General features: G+C 40.0%; 1 protein-coding gene across 1 annotated transcript in view; it reads right to left on the minus strand.

The window, feature by feature from the left end:
- Nucleotides 1–26,922, minus strand: part of LOC146517522 (slit homolog 1 protein-like) — an 83,291-nt gene that overhangs the window by 47,847 nt on the left and 8,522 nt on the right. The window contains exons 2-4 of the mRNA XM_085164320.1: nt 16,834–16,905; nt 15,196–15,267; nt 15,020–15,091 (exon numbers count right to left, since the gene is read on the minus strand). Coding sequence (XP_085020446.1) covers nt 15,020–15,091; nt 15,196–15,267; nt 16,834–16,905 — 216 coding nt within the window. The remainder of the gene's footprint in view (nt 1–15,019; nt 15,092–15,195; nt 15,268–16,833; nt 16,906–26,922) is intronic.

Consider the following 26,922-nt stretch of genomic DNA (forward strand, 5'->3'; position numbering starts at 1 on the left):
TGCTGCGATTTCCCGAAAGACGTCATGCAGCAAAAGAAAGAATTATCCAGTCACAGCTCCAAGTGTCCCTGTTGCAGTTTGATAGTACAAGTCATCAAAACTGTCCAGCTATATGTTAAATGAATGAATAACTATGCTTTTCTAGTCCTTCCAAGGGTGCTATGATTTCAGTTTTGTGCTTGGGTCCAAACAAGCCAAGCTGTAACTTTGTCAGCAAGCAGTATGTAGAAGAAACACTAAGAGTCCAGCAAAACTATCCAGCAGTTTTTGACTACAATACGAAGCACAAAATAATTCATTTAAAAAAAAGGGGGAAATGGGGGGTGGCTTAAGACTTTTGCAGCTTTCTTGGTTTGCAGCAGTTTTTGACAAAACCACAAACTGTGTTGAAGTGATTCATAAACACCACTTTAATACATTTATTTCTATCCAGCCACTTCTAAGCACTTGCAGGAAAGCTGGAGCGCACCCCAGGTGTCAGTAGGCAAGAGCAGGTTACACCCTGGACTTGTTGCTGGTCCATTACATGGCTAACAGACAGTCATTAATCCTCACATTCACAATTACAGAAAATTTAGAATCCAAAGATAACCGAACACATGTCTTTGGACTGTGGGAGGAAATGGTAAATGGCCTGCATTTGTATAGCGCTTTTCTAGTCCCTAAGGACCCCAAAGCACTTTACACAACCAGTCATTCACACACTGGTGATGGCAGCTATATTGTAATCACAGCTGCCCTGGGGCGCACTGACAGAGGCGAGGCTGCCAGACACTGGCGCCACCGGGCCCTCTGACCACCACCAGTAGGCAACGGGTGAAGTGTCTTGCCCAAGGACACAACGACCGAGACTGTACAAGCCGGGGCTCGAACCGGCAACCTTCCGATTACAAGACGAACTGCCAACTCTTGAGCCACGATCGCCCCGAGTGGCCAAAGCAAAACCATAAAGGTATAAGGAGAACTGCAAATTCCACACAGAAAGCACCAACCGGCTTGAAACCAGAACCTCACATGTAAAAGAATGATTCATCTTTAGCTCAAAGTGAAGACAACAGTTTATTAATCTAACAGCGCCATCAGATCAGCATACAATATCAGAAGAAAGTCAAATCATGGGTCTGTTCACTAGAAAAAGTTGGATTTGTGCCACTGTCCCTAGCAGCGAGTGAATCTTGCTAACTGGAACACTGGTATGATATATGAGTGAAACTGTAAATGCAGAAAGAGTCCAACATTAAACTTCCCCTGAAAAACGAAACTTCATAATGTACTAATATAGCTCTACTAAATTTGGTCTGAATCTTTTCACTGCATGACAGAAATATCAGGCAATCCCATTTAAAATCACAGAGTTAACAAACTCTGAAGACACCCTGTTATCTGTAACGAGTAACTGCTTTTTTGACTCATGCACAACTTTTTTGTTTTTGTCTTTGTTTTTGTTAAACTCTGTCCAGACAGGTCAGCAGACAGAGTCAGAGCATCAACATGGTTAATATTTTATTTCTGTAGTCTGGTCCACTCCTCAACCTGACACACACAGACACACACAGGACAAACAACCTCAATAAGTAACTTAATAAATAAGTTAAGAGAAGTGTTTACTGGAAGAATGACAATTCACGAAAAAAGAATGACGTTGAAGAGGAGAAACAGTGAAGGAAGTTCAACCAGATGTGCAGGACAAAAATAAATAAGTGGTCTAATGTAGCATCACTACAGGCTAATGTGGTCAACCAGAAGAACGGATATGGAATGGATAACCCTAAAATGACCTGCATACCTACATTAAATAACACTGGGAATCTCCCACTCTGTGTTAAATGCACATTCAACCACACATGCACACAAGCTAACACTGAAGAATGAACCAACATGTCTGAAAATCCAAAATATGTGTGTGATCCAAAGATCACACACATATTTTTGACATATTCCTCCACACCCAACCACCCACACACATACCATGTGAATAAACCCTCTTAATTGTGATACATATCCATCCCAAGGGATTTGCAAAGGAAGAGGCGACCGTGGCTCAGGGGGTTGGGAAGCGTATCTGTAACCGGAAGGTCGCCGGTTCGATCCCCGTGCTCTCTGTCCTGGTCGTTGTCCTGGTAAAGACACTTTAACCTACCGCCTACTGCCAAGCAGTGTGGAAACTGTTGAGTTTAAAACAACATGTCGCGTTGTGGGGAGTTTGCCTCGTAATCGGAAAGTCTCGGTCGTTGTGTTCTTGGGCAAGACACTTCACCTACCGCCTACTGGTGTTGGCCAGAGGGGCTGATGGCGCAATATGGCTTCTGTCAGTGCGCCCCAGCAGGGTAGCTGTGGCTACAACTGTAGCTGCCTCCATAATGTGGGAGTGAATGAATAGTGGCATTGTAAAGCGCTATATAAATCCAATCCATTATTATTAAGAGGAAGGATAAGAGACAAAGAGAAATTTATCTGAGAAGAAGAAGAAGAAATCAAAATAAATAAGCAGTATGTAGAAGAAAGACAAGATTTTTTGAGTATTGGTTACCAAACCACTGTAACAAGTCAGTTTGTGAAGTTTCTCCCCTCCTGGTTCCCCAGTTAACTGTAGGTGGTGTTATTTCAGAGTGGAAGCATTTATTAACCACAGCAGCATTAAGAGGTAAAGTTGCAAATATGCCGCGTGCATACACTTTGCTAACATATGTGTAATATAGAGTAGCAATAGTATGTAGTGCAACAACATTTACATCTATTCATTCATTAAACTGATTAATGAAAAATATTGGTGGAGATCTTTGTAATGATTTAGTATCTAATCAGATTTATAAGCTTATGGAGGTCTTTGATATTTGCCAGTGTGGCCTGCGGTTGGCAGGTGGTTGGCCTGCTGCTTCTGAACCGGCTGAGAGTCTAACTTCTGTTTAATGAATAAACATGGCTTTTCTCCAGACATGCAGTTTTTTTATTGTGTTTGGGGTTGAGAAGTTAGACTAACAAAACCCTTACAGGATGCCGTCATGCTTTTTTTTTTTTTAGCGAGTTTAATGTTTGCACTTGATGGCGATGCCTGCTCTGTTAGCACATTGTGGCTTTAATAAGCCAATGGACAAACTGGTGCCCCTCTGAAGTCACATTGTTCAGCTGAAGTTCAGGGTTGTTAAAATGAGGACTCTGGACCAAAAGTTGCCTTTGGTCAACTTTTGCATGGACTGCTGTTTATTTTCTTAAAACATTTTAAGTCACTTTATTGCCACCTAATGCAAACCAGTATGAAACACCAACACACTGTAAGCCACCACTATGAAGTGACACAGTTACAAATTAGGTGTTTAAGTGAGCAGTTTTCTTTTTTGCACCTTAGTCATATATTAGCTTAGCTGGTATTCAATTCAAATTAGTTCAGGTTTATTTATACAGCACCAAATCACAACAACAGTCACCTTAATGCACTTTATATTGTAAGGTTAAGACCCTACAATAATACAAAGAAAACAGGATAAATGATGATCTTCTAAATTTGTGAGATGCTATTTCCTCTCCAGTTTACGAGTTATCTGCTTTAAGCTGCACATTTGAGAGTTACACCAGGGAGTGAAGTACTTCTGATTTAAGGTTTTCCTTTTCAAAGGAGCTACAGTATATAGACAGGGGTGCACATAAGTGGTCCGCGGGTGTAGATGCGCTGTCAAAATAGAAAAAGCGCACCAGATAAGAAGTTGCAACGCGTGTTTGCGTACATAAGATTTTCTGGAGGGATTTGCTGCACCACATCTTTGTGCGTTTATCATTTGTTTGAAGCCAGCTCACCTCCTGCAACCACTTTTCCGAGAATACGCGCTTCTTTTGTGGTTCGGACTCCTTCTGACATTTCTTTGGAGGTGGAGGAACACCAAAGTAATTGCTTAAGGGACTTTGCTTCTTCGACATCTTTAAGAGTTCTAAACAAATGTCTGTCCTCCTCCAGAAAATCTTATGTACACAAACGTGCGTTGCAACTTCTTTTTTGGTGTGCATTTTCTATTTTGACAGTGCATGCGCACCTGCGGACCGCTTATGTGCACCCCTGTATATAGACTTGTACGCATTGAAGAAGTAAAAATATTGACAAGATAATCGACGTCTGTGGGAGTGGTGCTCAGGTAGCTGCTCTGCACTGTGTTAGCATAAGGCATTGAGGAGCTAACAGTGGATGAATTATATCCTTAAACTTAAAGTTCATCACTGTTGTGAATTAGAAAAGATAAAAGTTAATATGTTTGATTCACATGACTCATATTATACTATAGACTATACTTCCTATTTGGCATTTGCATGTTTGCTTTTTCTATTTGCTGGTGTTTAAGTTTTACTGGATTTGACAACCGTACTCATCAGACCAGGCAATATGGTCATGATATTTTTACCACTTGTAAAACAGTTATTCAATACGACATAATATCCAGGCTCTTATGCAGTGCTCCCTTAAATGTATACCATCTGTCTCATGGTACAGGCCCTCACATGAGCTTAAAAAAGTATCCAACTTTTCTACACCTTTTTTTTTATTAAAAATTCTCATTTAATGTGTCATTTTTAGGTGAAATATGCAACAAAAAAAACCCAAAAGCCAAAAAAATAAACAATACAAAATCAGAACCATCAGTATATTCAATGTTTTTACTTGGAGGCCACATCACTCGTAATATAAGGAGACATGTTTGAAGACAAAAAGAACATATTTTCTTGTTTTACTTCAAAGCCGTGTCGATCACGGAGCTTCAGCAGGCAAACTAACACAGACAAAACACAGTATTGCGGGCTAACAACAAAATCCATACGCAAACGCACACACACATGCTAAATATTACCCTCACACAACATCCAGTGGACACATGGCCGCCCCTTAGCACACAGGGCCTATGTGTGAGAAACACAGTCGCGTTAGTGTTTGACCAACACTCACTGAACTCTGGAAAAGTTCACGACCTGATGGCATGTAAAGGTGTGACCATGGCAACAGCACAAACTCAAGCATAGCAGGCAATACTGAAAATGTCTCCTTATCTCTGGTCATCTGGCATCCTTTAGGTTCAGCCCTACTTTACTCCCATGCATTACACCTTCAGTGTTTATAGCACTGTATCTTTTTTACGTTTGTTTACTCCATTATTTTTTTTCCTGAACTTTTTAAAAATCCTTCTTTTCACTTTCTCTTTGATTTAATATCTATATTTAATATCATGCCATCTTTATTTCTTTGCCTGCTGTCAAACTGCTGATCTTCATCCACAGTTTTTTGACCTCCCTTCCTCTGCCTTTGTGTCTTTTCCTTCATTCCTTTTATCCTTCACTTCTCTTCCTTCCCTCCACCCACAGGGGAGAAGAGCGCTTAATTGAAGAACCCCAAAAGACACATGAGGGGAAGGTGATGAGAAATATGAAAATGAAAAAACAAGGGGGAGCAGACAATAGAGGGCAGTGAGGAATGGTGGGTGGATGAAACAGAGGACGAAGAATGTGAGAATTGAATGTGACCGTCAGACGTCTCGCAGTAATTCTCACCCTAGTCTGCATCTTAGGTTAGCGATTGGCTCTTTGAACAGTTGCATGTTTTAGTTCCCACAATGCTTTTCCACTGCTCTCAGTGTGCCAGCTTTACTTTGGATGGACATGACAGGAGAAGTCAGCGTCTGTGAACTGACCTCCCACAAACGTGCGCACTCGCAGACGCACAATCTGAGCAGAAAAATAACAGCTGAGCAGGTTTTTGTAAAGGGAGCAGTGGTGTCTGTCCGCACCACTGATCTTATTATCCAGGATGAAGCTGTTACCACACACAGCAGGAAGAACCCCACAGTCCCGGCTTTAAGAAAACTAAAATTCTGGGAAAATCCTTCTTTTGTGTGTTCTGCAGTGACAGATTTGAATCCTGCAGATAATGTAAATATAAATTTGCGTGCATGTGCAAATGTATTTGAACACATACAGAAACATCTACTGTGGCCCCTTGCTGAAGAGACATATGTTAGGTTTTAGCATGGCTTAAGGCTCGAGTTAAATAGTATCATGGTTTTTATTATCGCATGGCTTCGTGTAAAGTCCTTTTTAAAAAAATATATTTTGATATACTTTTACATTTTGGGGGGCAAAAGCATTTTTTTCTGAGCTCATTACAAGCTGTTAAGGTTTGCTGTCAAGATAAATGTCCTCCTCAACTCATGCTACATATTTATCATATTCCATATTCATACATTATGGAATATGATGTATTACTGTAGAAAAAGTACTTAAAAAGAGGTCAGCATTTACCACCTGCAGCATTTTTTCATATAAGTTTTCTGCAGATTAAGTACATAATACTTCTTTTGACACCTCAAGTAAGGCCTCAGTCATACTGGGCAGCAATTGGCAAACACCAGTTAGTAGGAAAAAGTGAGCATTTTCCTGGTAGGTGCAAAGTGTAGGCTGCCGGGGGATTCCCATGATGCATTGAGTTTTTCCTTTCCAGTCACCTTTCTCACTCTCTATGTATTAACAGACCTCTCTGTATTGAATCGTATCTGTTATTAATCTCTGTCTCTCTTCCACAGCATGTCTTTTATCCTGTCTTCCTTCTCTCACCCCAACCGGTCGCAGCAGATGGCCCCGCCCCTCCCTGAGCCTGGTTCTGCCGGAGGTTTCTTCCTGTTAAAAGGGAGTTTTTCCTTCCCACTGTCGCCAAAGTGCTTGCTCATAGGGGGTCATATGATTGTTGGGCTTTTCTCTGTATCTATGAAGCGCCTTGAGGCGACATTTGTTGTGATTTGGCGCTATATAAATAAAATTGAATTGAAAATTGAATTGAAAGTGTTTGCTGGTAGTTACCACCAGTAGAGAAAAGTTACTACTAACATCCCAGTGCTGCTCGCTTGGAGCCCATTCAGTGACCTCCTGGTAATCAGCGGTTTTGATTTAACATGCTTACTTAGCTTAATGCTAGGGACAAATATCTGTTTCCCAGCTGGTTGGGGTCCATTAGCAAGTATTGGCAAACAAGTTGGCATCTTTCATGCAAACTAGAGGTGACCACAGTTATCTGTGAAAAGAGGTTCATGGTGTAGAATCCAAGACCAGGTTTACAAGTTCATCAACAGCTGTCACCTAACAGTCGCTCAGGGAATACAGATTATTCCTGAGCAAACACAGCAATGAACTTATAATTAATACGTAATTTCATTCTGTTATATAGCTGCTTTCATCAAAGCAGTTCTGAAGAAACTAGTCATTTTCAGCTAATGGTGGAGATTTTTAATAACAAACCTTGACGTAATAACACAAGTTTCATTTCTTCAGCAAGGAAGGACTGAATGAAGAAGTAGGACATTTGCAATATGCATAAATATGTACACGACAAATAAATAAATACATAAGGAAACAGTATGTTTTTTATGTTTTAATGTGATCCAGTTTATCTCATTAGCTACCCACACTACAACACTTGTAAGGAACTTGCCACTAAAAACTGCATATTTGTAAGAAACCGAGCTAATGTTTCTGTTCTCAACAATAAGCAGATAATTGAAGACACTTTGTGTTTTAATCATCAGCCTGCAAGATAGATGTATACGATATCTTGCAGGCTGAATCAATGCACTTTCACTTTGCATTATTTACAACCTAATTCCACATGCCAGCTGTCCTGTTAAAAGAAAAAAAACGATCTGTATTTTTGTTACTGTCAGCAAACTGACCCCACCTCTCACTTCCTCAGATCTAAGACTTTACAAACAGCTCACAAAATTCAAGACACCTTCTTGATTGACTGCATGATGAATGAATTGCTGGCTGTCGGATGCAGTGCTCGTTTACCCTGCTGTAAAGATAAAGGTCATCATAATCTGTATCTACTGCTGCTTTCAAAACTATTATAAACTTTTCAATGGCAATGAGATTATCATGCAAAATTATTTCATACTTATGTAGGCACGGACTTTCTTGCTGTTTTATCCCAGAGAAACAGCAATAAACTATGATCACACACTCAGTCATAAGTGTATCTAACATCCTTTTTGGTATCGATGCTAATCAGTGTAATTAGCACATGATTATATGCAAGGAATCTCCCAAAACAAACAAATGCAAATAAAGATAATTATCACACACATACAGGCTTATTACCCCAGTGTGCTCTTCCTGCCTCTAAACGTCGAGGTCACACTCCGGTTAGCCTCTAAAGTGCAACCAGGCAGCTGCCATCACCACCTCTGTCAGCTTCACACCGTTAATTAGCTGCACTCAGATGCCAATCATCTGCTCTAATGAGGACAGCTCTACCACTCTGCCTAATGAGAAAAAACTCATGAAGTGTCTGAGGGGAAAGTTAACTGCAAGGACACACACGAAAAGACACATTAAAGCAGACGGCCACACATTTCTAATTCCCATGTATGTGTTTTGTTTGTTTTTTTCATTTTGCACACACATTTTCTTTCCCACTGCTCATATTTCATTCATGCTTATTTGTGCACTTGATCTCCATTGTGGTAACAACTGAGTCCACATATGCAGAATTTATTTAAAAAAGAAAAAGAAAAAAGTTGCTAAAACTCTAATTCAGAGGACGTCTGTGAGAACATGCTATGCTTTTACAGTAATGCAAAGATTGCACTGTAAAAAAAGAAGAAGAAGAAGAAGAAGAAGAAGAAATGAAACAGTGGTTCATTAATATTGACATCAATAGAATTATTGTCACGGTTCTGGGTCAGTTTCGACCCAGTATTATGAGTTTTGATTGTTAGCTTATTTTTGAATAATTGTCGTGGTTTTGGGCGCTATGAGTATTATTATTATAATGATTATTATTAGAATTCTATGTTTCTGTTTATTCATGTTAAGGATTTGTTCTCGGTTGTATCTCACGTTTAGTTTAGTTCACGTTCCATGTGTCATTCTCTGTCTGTCTGTCTCTCAGTGTCAGGTCTGCGTCTTGGTGTAGTCTTCTCGTTTCCTGTTTTATTGTGAAGGTTTGCGTCTCATGTGAGTGTGTTCAGTTTTCCCTCTGTCTCGTCTTGTTGATTATTCCCAGCTGTGTCCACCACCTGTGTGTAATTCCTGTGTTTCTCTGTGTGTATTTAAGTCGTGTCCTCTGTCATTGTAGTTGCTGGTCCGTCTGTGTTTCCACCATGTTTCATCCGTGTGTTCCCTGCCGTCACCATCATGTACCATCGTCTTCCTTCCTTCCTTTATGTTCAGGTTCATGTTCTTGTTCATGCTCTGTAGTTTAGTTGTCCCAGTATAGTTTAGTTTTCCGTTTTGCCATTTGCCTCTCTACATTTCGTGTTCAATAAATCACCTTCACACCTTCACGACTGCCTGCGTTTGGATCCTCTTTTTCCTTTCCACACGGCTCTTCTCACTCGCCGTGACAATTATAGCCAATCTGCATTATTTCTCTTCACACCCATTTATATATCAGCACAGTTCCAGATGGCAGGACAGGCCATCGAGAGAGAAAAAGACAACATGGTTTGGGTACTAAAGCCAGCAGCTACAGCTGATGACCATTGTCCTCTAGCTAACACTTGCTATTCTGTGTTGTTCTTCAATTTTAAATGGGCCTAAAGATCACTGAACAACTCATGCATCATCTATGTCTCATTCTCAGAATTTCCTTACTTTACCTCTTTTAAACCTTTGAGCATATTTGAAAGTTATGCAGTGGCCGGAGCCAGGCTCTTAGGCAAGAGTTACACTTTGAGACCATCCATAACAATCTTTAGAAATAATCTATGTGCATATTCCAGATAAAGGTGTATTTCATATGACAAATTATAATAACATTAGAAATGAGGGACAAAATGTTCACATTTAGTGTTTTTTCCCTGACCCCTGCACACTTTATTTTTTACAGTGCTAGTGGTCAGTGCTCCGGTTGATGCCATTTCCCATGTGGTCTTACATGTGTCTTGTATAAAATAATAGCAAGATGCTAATGATGCCATACAGAGATATTTGTGAACAGGAATTTCTCTCCTATCTCAAATGGGATCAAGTTCAGATAAGCATTTGCCTGTGCACTGTCCAGCTCAAAATCATTGGGTTACATTTTCACTGAGTACTGTTTCAAGTACCCAATAAGACCTGCAGGAGCCCAGTATCGACTGGCTAACCACACAGTTCATTTTCAGGTCAAGGTGAATTTGTGTGCGTGGGTGAGAGAGACACCTAGTTACACCCATAATTCTTTAGCTCCCTTGGGCTAAAGGGAGGTGCTGGGAGGGGGCACCCTGGTGCACGAACATACACATTCAGTCACCCTCCAGGTATCATCAAAACACACAAAGGACTATTACTGGGTGTGGAGCGATCCCATCCACACAGAGCCAACAAAAGACTGAGGGGAGACAGAAAGAATGAAAAATGAAAGTCGCCAAAATTGAGAAAAGAAAGAGGATGAAAGAATAACACAGAGGTATGGACAGAGGAGAGGAAAACCGAGCAGCATCTTCAACTGACATTAAAATCTCTCTTTAGTTGTTCAAACTTCACACAAACATGACCAGCCTGTGATGTTTGGGGTTATTGCCTTTGTTTGAATACGTCTGTTAAAGTGGAGGAAAACTGTAAACGTTAAGACTCTTGAGCTGAGTTCAACCGTATGATGAAGAGTCAATTTCTTTTAATCAGAGGTTTTACCGTCTGGTTCCAAGCTGGATCAGGTAACAGATGCATAGACTTTAAATAAACTTTGCTAGGATGAATTTGCACGAGTTTTTCTGGACTGAAGTCCATTTGGATACTATTTCTTCAAGGGTCCATTCAGACCTGGGTTGAATTCAGGTGAGGGTTTTAGCTGGGAATAAAATAACCAGTCTTTGGTTGTTTTTACCGTTCTAATTTTCCCACCCCTTTTAGTTTTTGCCTCTGACAACCAGTCAGAGAAGTTCACGTGAATTTCTGTTTGATGTGAATGTAGCTGGCAACAGATTTGTGATTTTGGCCATTAAAGTACAGTTAATTTCTGTATTTTCATATTCAGATTGCATGTAATTGTCACTATGCCGCCATTCAATTAGAAACTGACTCTACCTTCTTGCAGTTTTCTTACTGTCTTGATGCACAAAAGTTGCTTTGAAGCCAGCAGCAAACCTTGACTGGTCGCAGACCTCATCCCTGTCTTTGAAGTGACTATTTCATAGGCAACAGCACATACACTGATTTGCATGTCGTTGAGTAAAATAAGTATTTGATCCCCAAGCAAAACATGACGTAGTTGATGGAAGAAACCGTTGGTGGAAAACCTTTGTAAGACTTTTTTATAGATGGTCACCAAGTTTGCACACGGGAGGTACTCTGCCCAAAATCCTCTTCACACAAACTCTGTAAATACATCTGATTTTCTTGGTTGCCGCTTGGCTTCAACTCCCTTCACAGATTTTCTATAGGACTAAGGTCCGGAGACTGGCTAGGCCTTGATGGTAGTTTTGGGGTCATTTTCATGCCAGAAGATCCAGCTAAGACCAATCTTCAGTCTTCTGGTTGAGGGAAGGAGGTTCTCGTCTAAGATTTTACAGTACATGCATCTGTACATTGTGCGCTTGATTAGGTGTAGACTCCCCGTACATATAGCAGAAAAATAGCCCCAAAACATATGTTTTCAGCTTTATGTCTGATTGTGGGGAGAGTGATTTTTGGATCATGCTCAAGATTCTTCTTTCCCCAAACACAGTTGGTCCAGTTGACACTAAAGAGCACAATTTTGGTTTTAGTTGACCAGAAAACTTTCTCCCAAGCTTTACTGAATCATGTAGGTGTTCACTAGCAAACGTATAACAGGCCTGGTCGTGTGCCTTATTGAGCTGGGGTCCTTGTGGGTCTGTTACAGCATGGTGTATCACCAATGTGACTGTGGTCCCAACTACCTGCTGGCCATTAACAAGCTCCCCCCATGTATTTTTGGGCTGATCCTCCACCTTTTTCATGATCATTCTCCCCCCATGTGGCAAAATCTTGTATGGACCTCCAGACTGGATTGATGGTCATTTTATATTTCTTCTCTTTCTGAATAATCACATCAACAGTTTTCACCTTCTCACCAAGCTTGTTACTACAGTCTTGTCCTCGGCATCCTTTGACAGCTCTTTGGTCTTGCCCATGGTGGTGGACAGTCAGAATAGTTGGGATCAAATACTTATTTCACTCAATGACGTGCAAATTAATTAAATGAAAAGATTTTATGTATTTATGTATTAGTCTTTACACACTGTTCAGTTCTTTGCAAATGAATAAACCTATATATTTAGCCAGTAAAAGCTCATTTAAAAAGAAGACAGTGTATCACAATCTACAAGAAGAGGACAGACTGATACATGGAGAGGGGAATATACAGTAGAGGAAATAGGCTAAGTATAGAAGGCAATTTTGTTGAAGAGACAAAAATGCACACAAGCAAAAAGCCATGAGTGTGTGTTTCCCAGGGACATCAGGCTTTATACAGTCCATCATCACAGCAGGAGGAAAAGAAATCGCTCCTGCTAGAGGAAGTGCTAATGGCTCTGTGCTATGAGTGTGTCACTGTGTGTGTGTGTGTTTGCTGATTGATCGAACATGCCAAGTCCATCTCGGCACATCCTAATGGGAGCTAGAGTGTGAAATTGCCAAAACAGAAAGCAGCAAATAATCAGAACAGACACACGGATTGAAACAAACACACACTGTCTTTTACCATCTACTCGTCTTATACTTTCTCTTTATTCCTCCCTCTTATACACACACACGCACACACACACACACACACACACACACACGCACACGCACACGCACACACACACACACACACACACACACACACACACACACACACACACACGCACACACACACACACACACACTGTTTGTCTCCACTTTTTTCTGTAATTACTGGTATTTTTCATGGCTGCTACCCCCTTCAGTCCACTTCCTTCTTCACTCGGGGGAAAAGTAAATCTCTTTGTATCAGCACATTTTCTGTTAAGCACTAAATCACCGCACTCAAACATGCAGACACAGGTACCAAAGCACATCACTGTCACGAGCAGATCAATCATTAGGAAAAACTTAATTAGAGAGCTCTTATATTTGCTTTTCCTCTTTCTCTGCAGTAATGTTTGTGTATGTGTTTCCAGGCATCTCCAGGCAGTAGCAGATACCTTCCCCATCTCACACTACAACCACACATTTATAACAAAAGCGTCTGAGGTGTGTGTGTATGTGCATGTGTGTGTGTGTGAAAGAGAGAGTCACATTTATCCACACAGTAACCAACTGTTTCCAAGCTTTCAGTTATTAAAATAAGCTCTTTATGTGTGTGTTCAAATGTTGAATTAAAGCTAGACAGTTCCTACAGCTCCTGTGGGAGCCTGTAAGTTATTTGCAGTGCCTCTGCTGTCTAGAGGGAGGTTATTTGCAGTGTTTTCTGGGTGAGGAAAAATAGGTCAATTGTTTTTATCAGAAAAGTCAGTGACTAAACAGCTTGGAGTAGCAGACATTTTCAGTGTTAGACTATTGTAGTTGATCACTAATCCAAAAATACATCCAGATTCAAGACATCTGTGTATTAGCTCAGCGGTCCCCAACCCCCGGGCCTTGGACCGGTACCGGTCCGTGAGTCGTTTGGTACCGGGCCGCGAGAGTTGAGGCTCAGGTGTGAAATGTATAGTTTTATCGGTTTTCAGCGTTATTTTATTATCGTTTTTATTGTTTACTCGGTTTTCCTGGGTCTTTTCACGTGTGTTATGAATAAATTTCATTTTTTTCGGTACCGGTACTAGTTTTATTTCGTTGTATTTATCCGCGACACCTTAAAGGCCGGTCCATGAAAATATTGTCGGGCATAAACCGGTCCGTGGTGCAAAAAAGGTTGGAGACCGCTGTATTAGCTAATGTACAGACAAATTTAAGACAACAGCTTGGAGGGACGAAGGCTGGATACATTCTTTTTAACTGGGTTGACGTAACAAGACCTGCAGACATAATCCATTATCCACAAATGAAGGGAAACTATTTATTATTTTTAGCTCCAGATTTTTATTCTTGGATTACGATAGAGTAACTTTGCATGATTCACAGTTCATAATAATCTTATACAGATTCTTTTTACTGATGATGAGCTGATTTCACCCAGTTCACCCTCTCTCTGATTTAACTTGCCTCGCTTTAGGAAACCTTTTCCTCACTGATGGCTTCAATGAAAACAAAAGAACAGAAGAGAAGGTTTGTGGGGCTACAGAGATGACATTTGATATCAAACAGAGCCAAGAATCAGTGGATTTATTGCAGTCTGAACTCTGACCTTTGATTCACATGTGCTGACCTCATTTTCTGAAATTTGGGCATCCATTACATAACAGTATATTTGTGAAAGAAAATATGGGAAATCACAACAGATTACCTTTAAACATACACTCGTTCAAATCCAATCATACATACACACATCACAAAAGCAACCAGGACCATCAAAGCAAAAGAAGAAGAATGAAAAATAAAATAATGAAAACAAACAAGCAGAGCGATTAGAGCTCAATGAACCACACTTTTAACAGATGCAAATTAAGTGTGTATCTGAAAGAAATCAGACTATTTCAGCTTAATAGGTTCTGAATGCACATGATGGTGCTGAAAAATACCCCAATGACCACTTCTGCTTGTTTTAAAAATCCTAAATGTTGACCTATTATGACCTTCCTTGTCGATAAGAAGAGCTGCCAGTTCAGGGAACTGCAATTTGTAAGTGTCCGATATTCTCCAAGTAAGACTGACAGAACTACTTAGATGGATATAGTCACTGGATGCTGCTGTAGGGTGGTAGACAAGTAGGAGCCAGTACTTATGGACCATGTACATGTGTGGACATGGCGGACATACCTGATGGCCAAGATAAACACATTCTAATCAGTTCAATTTGGGACTGTGCAAAAACCCCTAAAGTGCATTGTGTAGGACAGAGACATTGAGCTAAGGAGAGCAAAGTCCTGAGATTTCAAATAGAGGGTGCAGGGTATGGAGAGAAAATACGCAGAGCTCTGGAGTTTGTACTCACAGTCGAGACAGGGCTTCATTCTTCTGAAAGAGCAGCTCTGGAAGGTGGCTGAGACGGTTTTTGTTCAGGCGACTGTGTGGACAAAAAAAAAGACAAAGAAAAAAAAGATATCATTTCCTGTGAATGAAAAATTCATTTGGTTTATACTTGTAAATGTCTTTGTAATGTGTTCTCACAGTCTTTCCAGCTCCTTCAGCTCATCAAACACTCCCTTCTCAATGTTACTGATCTGGTTTTCCATCAGATGACTGCAAGGAAACGCTCACATTAAGATTCACAGTTTAAGCACAAATCAAGAGATATTAAATAACACAGTCAGTTTTCTATTTGATAAATTGGTAACACGCTTTAATCCTTCCTTGTGAAACATGAGTCTTGTTTGGTCGATCTCAGTCTGAGTATTGTGAAAATACAGTAGATTTTCTACAAGGATGTGTTCTGCCTTTGTTAACTTAATCTTTAATTATGAGTGTGTTGATGAATATGGGTAAAAATAACATGTACATGAAAATAGAGTTTTATTTGTCAGCAGCTGAATATGTGGATGAGGCTTTGGTTTCAGACACTGGTTTTGAATCTGTCTGCACTTGAATCTGTATATATGAGAAACATACTGCTCTTCCACCTCTACACTTCCATCCCTACACTGCTGTATAGGGATGGGTACCGGTATCCGGTGCCATTATGGCATAAACGGTAGTGACCAGACCACATTTCGGTGCTTTATTTTGGTGCTTTTTTTCCCTGAAATGTCATACACTTTGGATTCTAGCCTTTGCAAGCATAGTAGGCGGGCCCAGGTACGTACGTTCTTTTAGAGCAGAGCTACAGATTAAAAACGCCCAAGGCGAAGCGGTCAAAAGTCTGGCTGTACTTCACAGCAAAAGATGCAAACTCAGCAGCCTGCAACAAGTGCTTTAAGATGATACTGTGCAAAGGAGGTAACACCTCCTGAAACACCTGGCGACGTATAGCATTTTGTTAAAAGCCAAGAAATGCACCGTATTGGATAGCTTGCTGCTAGACCTCACACGAGCGCATCTACTGGTGCCTGTTATCTGACCTGGAGTTAGCAACATCCCCCAAAAACCCGAAGAGGCGAGTCCTGGCCCCTACCCCTGCCAGTGTAGCAGAAATGATGACGGATGATGATGGCAGCAGCAGCCGTTCTTCTCTGCGTGAGTAGCTTAATGTTGTTCGTGTGTAAGCTAACACACAAAGAAACAGCTGAACATGAGAGGTTTTTGGACCAATTTTGTGTTCTCCATTCTTTAAGCACAGGTTCGAGCACCGGCACCGTTTCAAAAGTACCGGTTTGGTACTGGTATCAGATAAAACCTAAACGATACCCATCCCTACTGCTGTAACACTTTACCCTCCTGACAGCAGTATGCCCAGGGCTCCCAGTGGGCTGCTAATCTGTTCTGATCAGGTCTCCAGAGATATAATCAGTCCGGGACAAGTCATCATGTCCATCACTGACACTCATTGCAGTTCCCCAAGGGCACAGTGCTTCCACGTCAAAAGGTCATAGATAAACCCTCCTTGTAGTAAAACTGACACCAGACAAGCACCTTATGTCAGCTTTACGTGGCACCACAGCTATGCTTCCCACATTCCTATCAGACCTCAAACAAGGACAGAAATGTGGGAAAGAATCTCGTAACAAATACAAGCTGTTGCCCTGTCAACAATGAGCCTGAAGGCAATGAAAGTAGAGAAGGAAATGGTGTGAAAGCCACTCTGGATGGGATGAGTGCTTTAATTTTAACCCATAAAATATATCTATAAGAGTAAAGGCAGATATAACTCACAGGACTCGGAGGTGTTTGAGACCCGAGAAGTCTGTCTTGGTGATGACTGTCAGGTTGTTTCCATTCAGGTCTCTGGAAAACAAAAGAGAAAACAGCACATAAAGGAACTGCAGACATAAAGAAGTCAAACCTTTAAAAACATCAAAGAACATCTTAGGAACAGTGTGTAACTTATCAATTTCATTAACAAACTAGTTATTTTGTTTGGAAGATCGATGCGTGCAACGATCCATTTTCTTCTGTTTAGCCAATTCACAGAGCCACGGGGGGCTGGAGGCTTCGGTTCCAGGCATCACAAATACGTATGAAACTGAAAAGGACATCTTGAGTGAAATATGTAAACAAGCTGGTTTGAAGGAATTTGAATTTGTTCCCCTGGCTGAAGTATGCAGACTCACTCACAGAGGCAGGAACTAGAGACGGGCTAAGGTCCAGTTATGTTCTTAAAACACTTCTTCTGTGTGACAAAGTGTCTATTCCAGGAAGGTACAAATTACTCACACAACTATCAAATCTGTTAAACACAACAGTTCTGTGCTGTACGCATTTTTACACCCAGGTTTTCAGTCTTTCCAAGAAGCCTTTCACACACATCTACTTGTGTTCTATTCATGACAAATGACAAGAAACTATTATATAGAAATTAAATATTATAGAAACTATTACTAAGTTCAGTCCAGTGGAGGTTGTAGATAACAAAGACAAATAAACAAACAAACAAACAAATAAATAACTAAATCAGAATCTTTCATTGTGTCTCGCCTGCTTGTTATGAAGTTTATATCAAAATCAAATCACTTTTATTGTCACATCACATGTGCAGGTACACTGGTACAGTACATGTGAGTGAAATTCTTGTGTGCGAGTTTCACAAGCAACAGAGGTGTGCAAAGTACAATAACATAAGAACAAGCAATTATAAGAATGGCTAAATCTGAGAATTATATGAATAAATATAGGTACAATATAAGAGTGTATGCATATTACTGAATGTGTATACTAAATATGTATGTCTACGTGTGTGTATATGTGTGTGTATACATATTTTACAAATTAAATAGAGTAAAAATAAAATAAATATATAAAATATACAGAGGTTGGTAGTTGGATATTGTGCAAAACAAGTGGCATTTATATACAGTATGGAGTGCATAATGTTGAATATGCCACTGCACTGAGCGTTACACGCTGTGTTATCTACATTACAAAGAACACCTGCTGACTATGTGTAGGATTTGGCTGTTCAGCTGTCATAACTATTAGTTTGCACTAGATAAATGTTCACACATGTACTGACTTTGACTAGAATATAAATAGTGATGCTATAGTTCTATATTGTGTTTGAGCCGCTTAACAGTTGGATCCGACAGCCAACCAGGCAGTAATTAAATTCAACTTTACTATAAGATATCGAGACTTTTCAGCCTTTTTTTGTTCTCTCGGTTGGTGATTATTTTGGCCAACTCAGTCTTACAAAATTCAGATGGAACTTGTTTCCTGTTCATATACTATTACTGTTATTTTTAACAAGTGTGGCTCTTGTCCAAGTCCAAAAAACTAGATCTTTCTTATTCACTCTATTAATATCCTAATACTGTGCAGCACTTCGTTGCTGCTCTTTGAAGTTATTTTCATTCACTTTAGTGTCAACAAAGTCTCCTCACTGGGAGTTCACTTTGAGGGACAACCTTTTATAATTTAATAAAAGGTTGTCCCTTGGAAGAAAATTACTTTCTTCCAGATATTTGTTCAAATGCAACAGCTACTGTTTGACAAGCGAGTCCTCAGCTCACACGAGCATAGCCTTGAGCTGCTTCGCTCTACTGTTGCATCTGTTCCAAGTCACCCAAGGAGGTTTAGGTACAAACTGTCGCTGCTGTGTGTTACCTGATACTGAACTCATTTCAGGCACTCGTTTCAACACACTTGTAGAGGCTCTCTTAAATGGGAGGGGTTTAACCCTGTGACCTCATTATCTACTTTGATTGACAGCTGTGAAGAAAGAAAGGGATGATGTCACTCTTCCCACGAGGCTTTGTGAAAGGACAAGTAAAATGAGCTGTGTGTGTGTACCTGTGTATGTGTGTGCGTGCGTGTTGAGTGTCATGTTCCTGTGCTACTGTAATGGGTGGAGCAGAGCGTGACCTTGTCCTGTGCCTTATAAAAGAGAAAGAAAAACCGAGAGACAGTGGATGCTGTGGTTTGGGTGTGTGAACTGGAGCTACAGGCCACTCACAGAACTTTAACAAAAAGACCTGATGGAGTAGCAACGACAAAACTGTCCAAATGTCCATTAGTCAACCGATGTTGGTCTCAGACTGAGCTTTAAATAGTTGTTTTTTGATCCTCACAGTGCATTTTTTTAGTTGAAGGTTCACATTAATGCAAATCTATGCTGAAAAAATACTCAAAGTTTGTTTACTATCATAATTTCTTGTGTCCTTAATGACTATGAAAGGATCTGTGATGTGTTTACACATAAATCTGCTGTCTTCTTTCGGCACCCAAACATGTAGCAGCATGCTAGCGGTCTAGATCAGTCTAGGGGCAAGCAATGTAGCAAATGCTATGGCATTTTCCTGAGATTGACTAATTTCGTATTGAGGTGGCATAACTCCAAAAATGCCAATGTGGAAATTAAGCACTGAATTTTCCCCAGTAATTGTCCAGGTTAGGACAAGACCACATCATGTGACCCTCATTTGTAGGGGTGGGTTTTTATAATCGATTTATCGATTAAAATCGATTCTGGCTTGGATAACATAAAATCGATTCATTAAAATCCTGAATCGATTTTTTAATATAAATTTATTTTGCCCGAAATGCCAGAATCTCAGGTGAAATCTCACAAAATTTCAACAACCACCAAACAGCTAAAACAATAAATGAGAGCAGGAACACGGATTCTATACAAAGACGTAAACACACAGCGCAACCCGCGGATCAGAATCAGTTAGATGTCGCCTTTCTCACGGTCGGGGCTGAAAGCCGACAGCTCGCTGATTCTGATCTGTTGGTGGTCCGTGCTTTGTGTTCACGCCCTTTTTGCGCTGATTCTAAAGCTGTTAGTTTGATCTCTCTCCAAACAATATTGACCGAACCAGCAGCAAAAGAAGATCCAAACTACGCTTCACATAAACATCGTCATGAATTCACTATGACTTTTACTGTTTTGCTTCGACCACGATGCACAGCTCTCTCTCTCTCTCTCTGTACTTCAAGAACAGTTTGCAGAAAATCTGTTTTCTGCATTATTTGCTTGCTTGTTACGCACAAGTCTACCGTTGTTTACAGCGCTGTCAGCCGACGTTTTTTTCCCTTTTACATTCTTCCGAAAAGAAAACCTAATTTCTGCTGTTCAATACTGAACCAATTGAAACTTTTTAAAATTATGCAAAATGCAAAACGCTTTGTCTCTAATAAAACCGCTGTAACGTCAGAGGTAATGTTCATATGTTGATTAATGGTTTTCTTTCATTTTTGATGTACTGCAGAATATTTTTTATAAAATCCCAGAACAGGAAAAATCACCTTCATGTTTTTCTGTGTTTTATCTTCAGCTACTTTGACACAAAGGCATCTGCTGTGATAAAGTCTTGCGTGTGTCAGCTTCCTTTTTATTGATACAAAAATATGTAAATGTACTGATCTGAATTATAATATTTCTGACTGTCAAAATTTCCCAGATTCAAATCGAATTGAATCAAATCGAATGGAATTGAATTAAATCGAATCGTGGATCGAATCGATTCGGGACCTTGTGAATTGGAATTGAATCGATTCTAGAAATCAGTGATGATACCCAGCCCTACTCATTTGCTAGATTATGTCCACACCTGGGACAGGCAGCATCGGCTACTGGGAAAAGCCTCTCTCCTGTATAATGAAGACGATGAAGAATGTTAAACTGAGTTAAACCATGGCGAATGCAAAGGGAGGAAGTATGTATACGATTCAAGCAAGATCTCCACTCATCATCAGATCAATCCACCCCAATGTCTTTTTCCCAATTATTTTTCCCAAGTAATAGGCCTTAAGCTCTGTATCAGTTTGTATATGGCGGAGATTCTCCTTTTGCCAAAAGGATCTATTTCCAAAATATTATCCACTTGATTTTTAGGAGGTAGGTAGGGGAATGAAGGAAGCAATGTTTTTGCAAAACTTCATATTTGCAGGTATCTAAACATATGTGAGGTTGGTATATTGTAATGTCTCATCAGAGCGTCAAAGGTGTTAAAAGTTTCTCCTGAAAATAAAAAAACTTCAAACCATTATTGTGCTTTATCTGAAATGGATGGCAAAAAAGGTTTAAAAGCAACAGGCAAAAAATTACTAACCTGTTGCAAACAGAAGTGCCTTCTGAATTGAAGCCATATTCAAATAGATGTTCTTACAACTGGATTTGTTATATTCTGTTTTTGATTTAGAGCTAAGGATGAGGTTAGGAGGGGAAGTGGATTAGACACCAGTTTGATTTTTACCCTCACCCTCGCTATTCTCATAAACATATTTCCAGTGCAATAATTTGGTGATATTAGCCGCCCAGTGTTAAAAGATACAATTTGGCAACCCTAGCCCACCGGCCTCTTTTGGTACTTCCAAATACGTTTTTTCCATTCTGGGATTTTAATTTTTCCAAATAAATGTTGCTATTAATCTGTCTAAATCTGTCTTAATCATTTGGAAAACATTTTAACTATATTTATTCTGCCTGCTAATGAGATTGGAAGTGTTGCCCATTTTTTAAAATCTTGTGATGTTTGTTCTAACAACGTGTCAAAATTATGAATCCGCAACTCGATCATTGTGCGGGTTACATTTATTCCCAAATATTTAAACGTTTCTTTTTCTAAAGAAACTTCATTTTTAAAATGAAATGTTGAACATAATCTACTCTTGAGTTATGTGTTTATCATAAATTACCATGAATTTAGCCGAGTAAAAAGAGACCCACTTTCATGACACAGAAAACCCTGAAGGCCATTGATGTTGTTTTTAAAGTACACCTTACTGAAGGGTCTCTCTGTTACAATTAAACTGTGGTAGAGCCGCATGTATGATATTTTTAATTAATAGTCGTTTTCTAAATAATTTCATACTTAACTGATTAGTTTGTCAATAAATAAACAAATTTGGAATAATTCCCCTTTAAATATTCACACACTTTACTGTAACCTCCAGTGTAATGCTTCACTGATGTAAGCAAATGTTTTCAAAGACTGGTCCACTTGAACATTGTTTAAACCAAGCCAAACACCGTCTATGGTAACAGCGCATCCTTCAGCACAAACAAACATCATAGGGCCCACCCTGCAACTCAAAACACAACAGGGCACCTAAATAGTTCCCATACCAGTGACAGTTTGGAGTTGCCTTGGTACCAATAGGAAAACCTAAACCATATTAGTTCTGGGTAGTCAATTTACTGGTGAATCTCAAAAGAATTGCCATAAAACTGGGCGCTGGTTTAGCTCAGTGCGTTGAGCAACCACATGCCATACGACTGAGAGGGGCCAGTTCGAGTGTGTCCCGCAGCAACTTGCTGCATGTCTTCCCCCTTCTCTCTCTGCCCCTACTTTCCTATCCTTTCTTCACTGAGTCTATCAAATAAAGCTGAAAAATTGTCATGAAATTCTGTTTTCTCGTAATTTCATTCAAAAAGGTAAACTTTAACATATTTTCTATTCATTGCATGCAAAGTGAAATATTTCAAGCCTTTTTGTTTTAATATGGCTCATTATGGCTTATAGTTACATACGGTATCATTAAATACAACATCTCAAGTATTAGAATAGATGATTTCAGCTCCTCAAAAAATATATTCATTCATACTCTCAATGCTTGGTTTGGATTTTTTTTTACCCCCAATAAAAAAACACCTTCATTTAGTGCATAGGTGACAAACTCTGGCCCGTGGGCCAAATTTGGCCCGCAGCCTAATTACATTTGGCCCGCGAAGCCATACCAAATTACTATTAGAGCTGGCCTACTGTTATTATACAGCTAATATATATATTGTTTAGTATTAAGCTTTGCTTGTTCCATATTTAGTTTTTCAGCAAAACTTGTTTGAGTCCATAAGAAAAGATTCATTCTTATATCTGGAGGAAGATTTTTTTTTCCAATAAATATTAATGTTAGCCCGCGACTTTGTTCCAGTTTTGAATTTTGGCCCACTGTGTATTTGAGTTTGACACCCCTGATTTAGTAAATACATTTTGTGTTTACTTGTGTTATCTATATATATATATATATATATATATATATATATATATATATATATATATAAGGAGCATAGCCTTATGAAGGAGTTATGAAGAAGGTCATTTGAAGAGAAAGAGAGGGAAGCAAAAGCAGGGGATTGGCTATAAGAGAGGGAGGGAGGGGTGGATGGCAACAGGTCGAGGCAGGGGGTCCAGAATAATTCCCTGGATGTGTGTGAAATTACACTGACAGTTAAACGGCACAGACGAACCAAGCATCAGGAAGCAGAGTGGCATATACAGTACAATGGTGATGATGATACTATTTTCACATGTATGGATGCTCAGAAAAACACCAAGGTAGAAATGATAAGGTGCTAAATGTGAAAATGCTCATAATTAGTTTTTGTCTTTTTGTATAAGAAGAAGGAAAGGGACACGAGGGGAGAGACGAGCACAAACACAGCCTCAGTGATGCGTGGTTAATTGAGTTTTGTGCAGCATGTCGGGGTCAGGGGTCAGTTAAGCGACAGACTCCACTCGAGTGGCGACTCTGCCAAACAATATCTCATTAAAGCAGAACGCGTCTTACACACACACACCATCACCGCCCTAGTGGGCAATGAGGCAGTTGATCCGCTCAGCTCTGCTTTCCACTGTTACAGCTGACATGGTAGGAGAGCAGTAATTGGGGCGACTTAATAAGACAATGAGATGGGGTATGTTTGGTGGATGGCGCGAACAACGTAAAGATATAAGATATAGTACAGTTCACTTTATGTCGTTGAATAGAAAGACTGGCAAACTGTGAGAATGCCAGGAGTCAAAAAGAAACAACTTAAGATTTATTTGAGCACACATCAGATACTATAATACTCTTCACATTCTGGCGCTCTACTTGAGTTTTTACAGAGATTTCCTACTTTAAAAAAGTAACGTCTCCAACTACTAAAAAGTGGCTAAAAACTAAAAATTAATTTAAAGAGAAAGAAATATGACAAATAAGTAAATAAGAAGAATGGCAATACATACCAGTAAGCTTTGGTATAAAGCAGAATACAATTAAAGAAATAAAACACACACACAAACACCGTTAGATACATCTGAGCAGGCACTCGGCCAGTCGATGCAAATGGGTCATTTTAATCTGCTAGTCAACTGAGCATCCGTAAAAGACGGAGGGGCCAGTGAAGTATCAAGCTGCACACACCGAGCACAAACACAATCTTCCTCCTCACAAAATCACACACAGTCATTAGAGAGAGACAGAGAGAGTAACAGCATACAGTCTAAACAGACTGGAATAAACAACAAGGAAATCTAAGACGTTTTCTGCTCCATCACCTGTTTACTAAACAACACTGCAATGCAGTCCCATCCTAAACCTCCATCTCATCGGGTTTCTTTGTTTGGAACTGTGGTGCAAAACTGTATTTAACTGAAACTGCATTTGTTTTGTTGACATCCACCAAGCCACGTCTCAGCCAAGGACCGACTTGTTTAATGGACGGAGTCCAGAAACGGAAAACAAATCAATCTCAAGTCAAGTTTCAGCCCCAAATAATGGATTTGTCTAAATCTCTAAAGACTGCAGTTTACATTAAGTTTGTTTTGTTATTTAAGTTTAAAACCACTGTCAACAAAGTGTCGGCATCAATCTCCGTTTACCATGACACACAGCAAAAGCAAGTTAACAGCTCCTAAATGTTGTATGTATTTTAACGAATGATTGATGGGGGGCGTCGAGAGGGTGTGGGTGTCATTTTAGTTTGAAAAATCCTGAAAACCTCAAATTTATGAAACTGTGTTTATTTGAAAGAAAGAAAGAAAGAAAGAAAGAAAGAAAGAAAGAAAGAAAGAAAGAAAGAAAGGAAGGAAGGAAGGAAGGAAGGAAGGAAGGAAGGAAGGAAGGAAGGAAGAAAGAAAGGAAGGAAGGAAGGAAAAGAAGCTGCAAACCAGTATGAAAACAGAAACTCTGTGCTTGTGTTTTTGTTATTTCTGCATCATCATAAAAGTGTTTTTGCAAGTGACTCCTAAAAGGTTGACTCTGTTCATCTGGATGTAGCATTTTCAGTGGGAGAAACGTTTCGTCACTATTCCAAGTGACTTCTTCAGTCTCAGCTGACTGCAGATTTCCCCAATCTTATAAACAGTACATTTGCACAATGACTGAAACCAGCACCACTGGGCTGGGAGGTCAGTTCCTTGATCATTAATATGCAAATTATCATAACCACTGATCAAAGACCATTGGTCAATGGCCATGAGGCGACCGTGGCTCAGGTGGTTGGGAAGCGTATCTGTAACCAGAAGGTCGCCGGTTCGAGCCCCGGCTCGGACAGTCTCGGTCGTTGTGTTCTTGGGCAAGACACTTCACCTACCGCCTACTGGTGTTGGTCAGAGGGGCCGATGGCGTGATATGGCAGCCTCGCTTCTGTCAGTCTGCCCCAGGGCAGCTGTGGCTACAACCGTAGCTTGCCTCCACCAGTGTGTGAATACGAGAGTGAATGAATAGTGGCATTGTAAAGCGCTTTTCAGGGCACCCAAAGCGCTATATAGGGCACCCTATATAAATCCAATCCATTATTATTATGAGTGCCATTCACATAGAGTTGGGGAATGGCTGCAATCCCAACATTGTAAGATGGTGACGGATGTACCCTTAGGCCCCCTCCTTGATTCAAAGATGGTGTTTCCCTTTTCACGTATATGGCCTCCTTGACTCCGCGCTCCTTCCTGTCCAGGATGTGTACCTCCTCATCATTGAAAGAGTGTCCACTGGCCTGTAGGTGTAAATAGACTGCGGTTGGGGAAACCTGCAGTCAGCTGAGACTAAAGAAGTTATGTGGATCAGCGATGAAATGTTTCTCTCACTGAAAATGCTACGTCCAGATGAACTGAATCAGCCTTTTGGAATTGACTTACCTGGATGATTGAGCGTGCATCAAGATATTGCAACTGACTAGTCATGTCTGAGTATTCAGTTAGCATTATCCAATAAAGTCAGCAAATGGTATTATAAACTATCGCTAGCAAACCAATATGAGTAACCTGAATTTGGCTAACAGGAAATCTGATAATATATTTATTATATTATATATAAAATAATAAAGAAAACATTAGGAATACCAACCATTTGTTCTAGCAGAGAGTTGTCGTGTGGCAAAGGCTTTCTCTCCCCTCCAACTTCCAAAGCTATGACATCACCACGTAATTGGTCAGATGTTGATCCTCTAACATTACTTTAATGACACAGGAACAACACTAACAGCAGGATATCAGATACACCATGAAAACAGCACTGAAATAAAACAATGCAAAAGCCTGCATTTTAACCAAATAACTGCTGCAGCTAGAAATGCACTTAAGTTATTTAAATGCTGCTATGAATTGTTTTGCCTAGCTTGACTAGGTAACAGGCATATATTAGCTAAAAAGTCAAATATGTTTTTGTTGCTTTGTCTTTTTAAATGTAAAATAAAAATCTCAGGACTAGCAAGCCTCCATTTTTGTAGTCCACTAACAGAAACTGTGTTTCCAGGTGGATGGAGCATGATAGCTAATAGCCTTTTTCCACTAGTACCTACTTGGCTCGATGTGACTCGACTCGACTCTACTTGGTTTCGATCGTTTTGCGACACGGCCAAAAGTCCTGTAATGTTGTCGAGTTTAAAAAATATCGGGTTTCGTGAAGGAGATGCTCTCGTGACTCCTCGAGTGACCCCGCTTACTAGCCAATTGGTGGCATCTAGTCTATTGACATCACATTTTCTGATTGCTTGGAACCCTAGCCACCCAACAGAAAAGCCTGTCTAGCCAATCTGAGTAGGTACTGGTGGAAAAGGCAAATTTAGGGCCAATGACGCTTAATTTTGAAGACGCCATC

The sequence above is a fragment of the Neolamprologus multifasciatus genome, chromosome 6 (genome assembly GCF_963576455.1).
Source record: "Neolamprologus multifasciatus chromosome 6, fNeoMul1.2, whole genome shotgun sequence".
Taxonomy (NCBI): Eukaryota; Metazoa; Chordata; class Actinopteri; order Cichliformes; family Cichlidae; genus Neolamprologus; species Neolamprologus multifasciatus.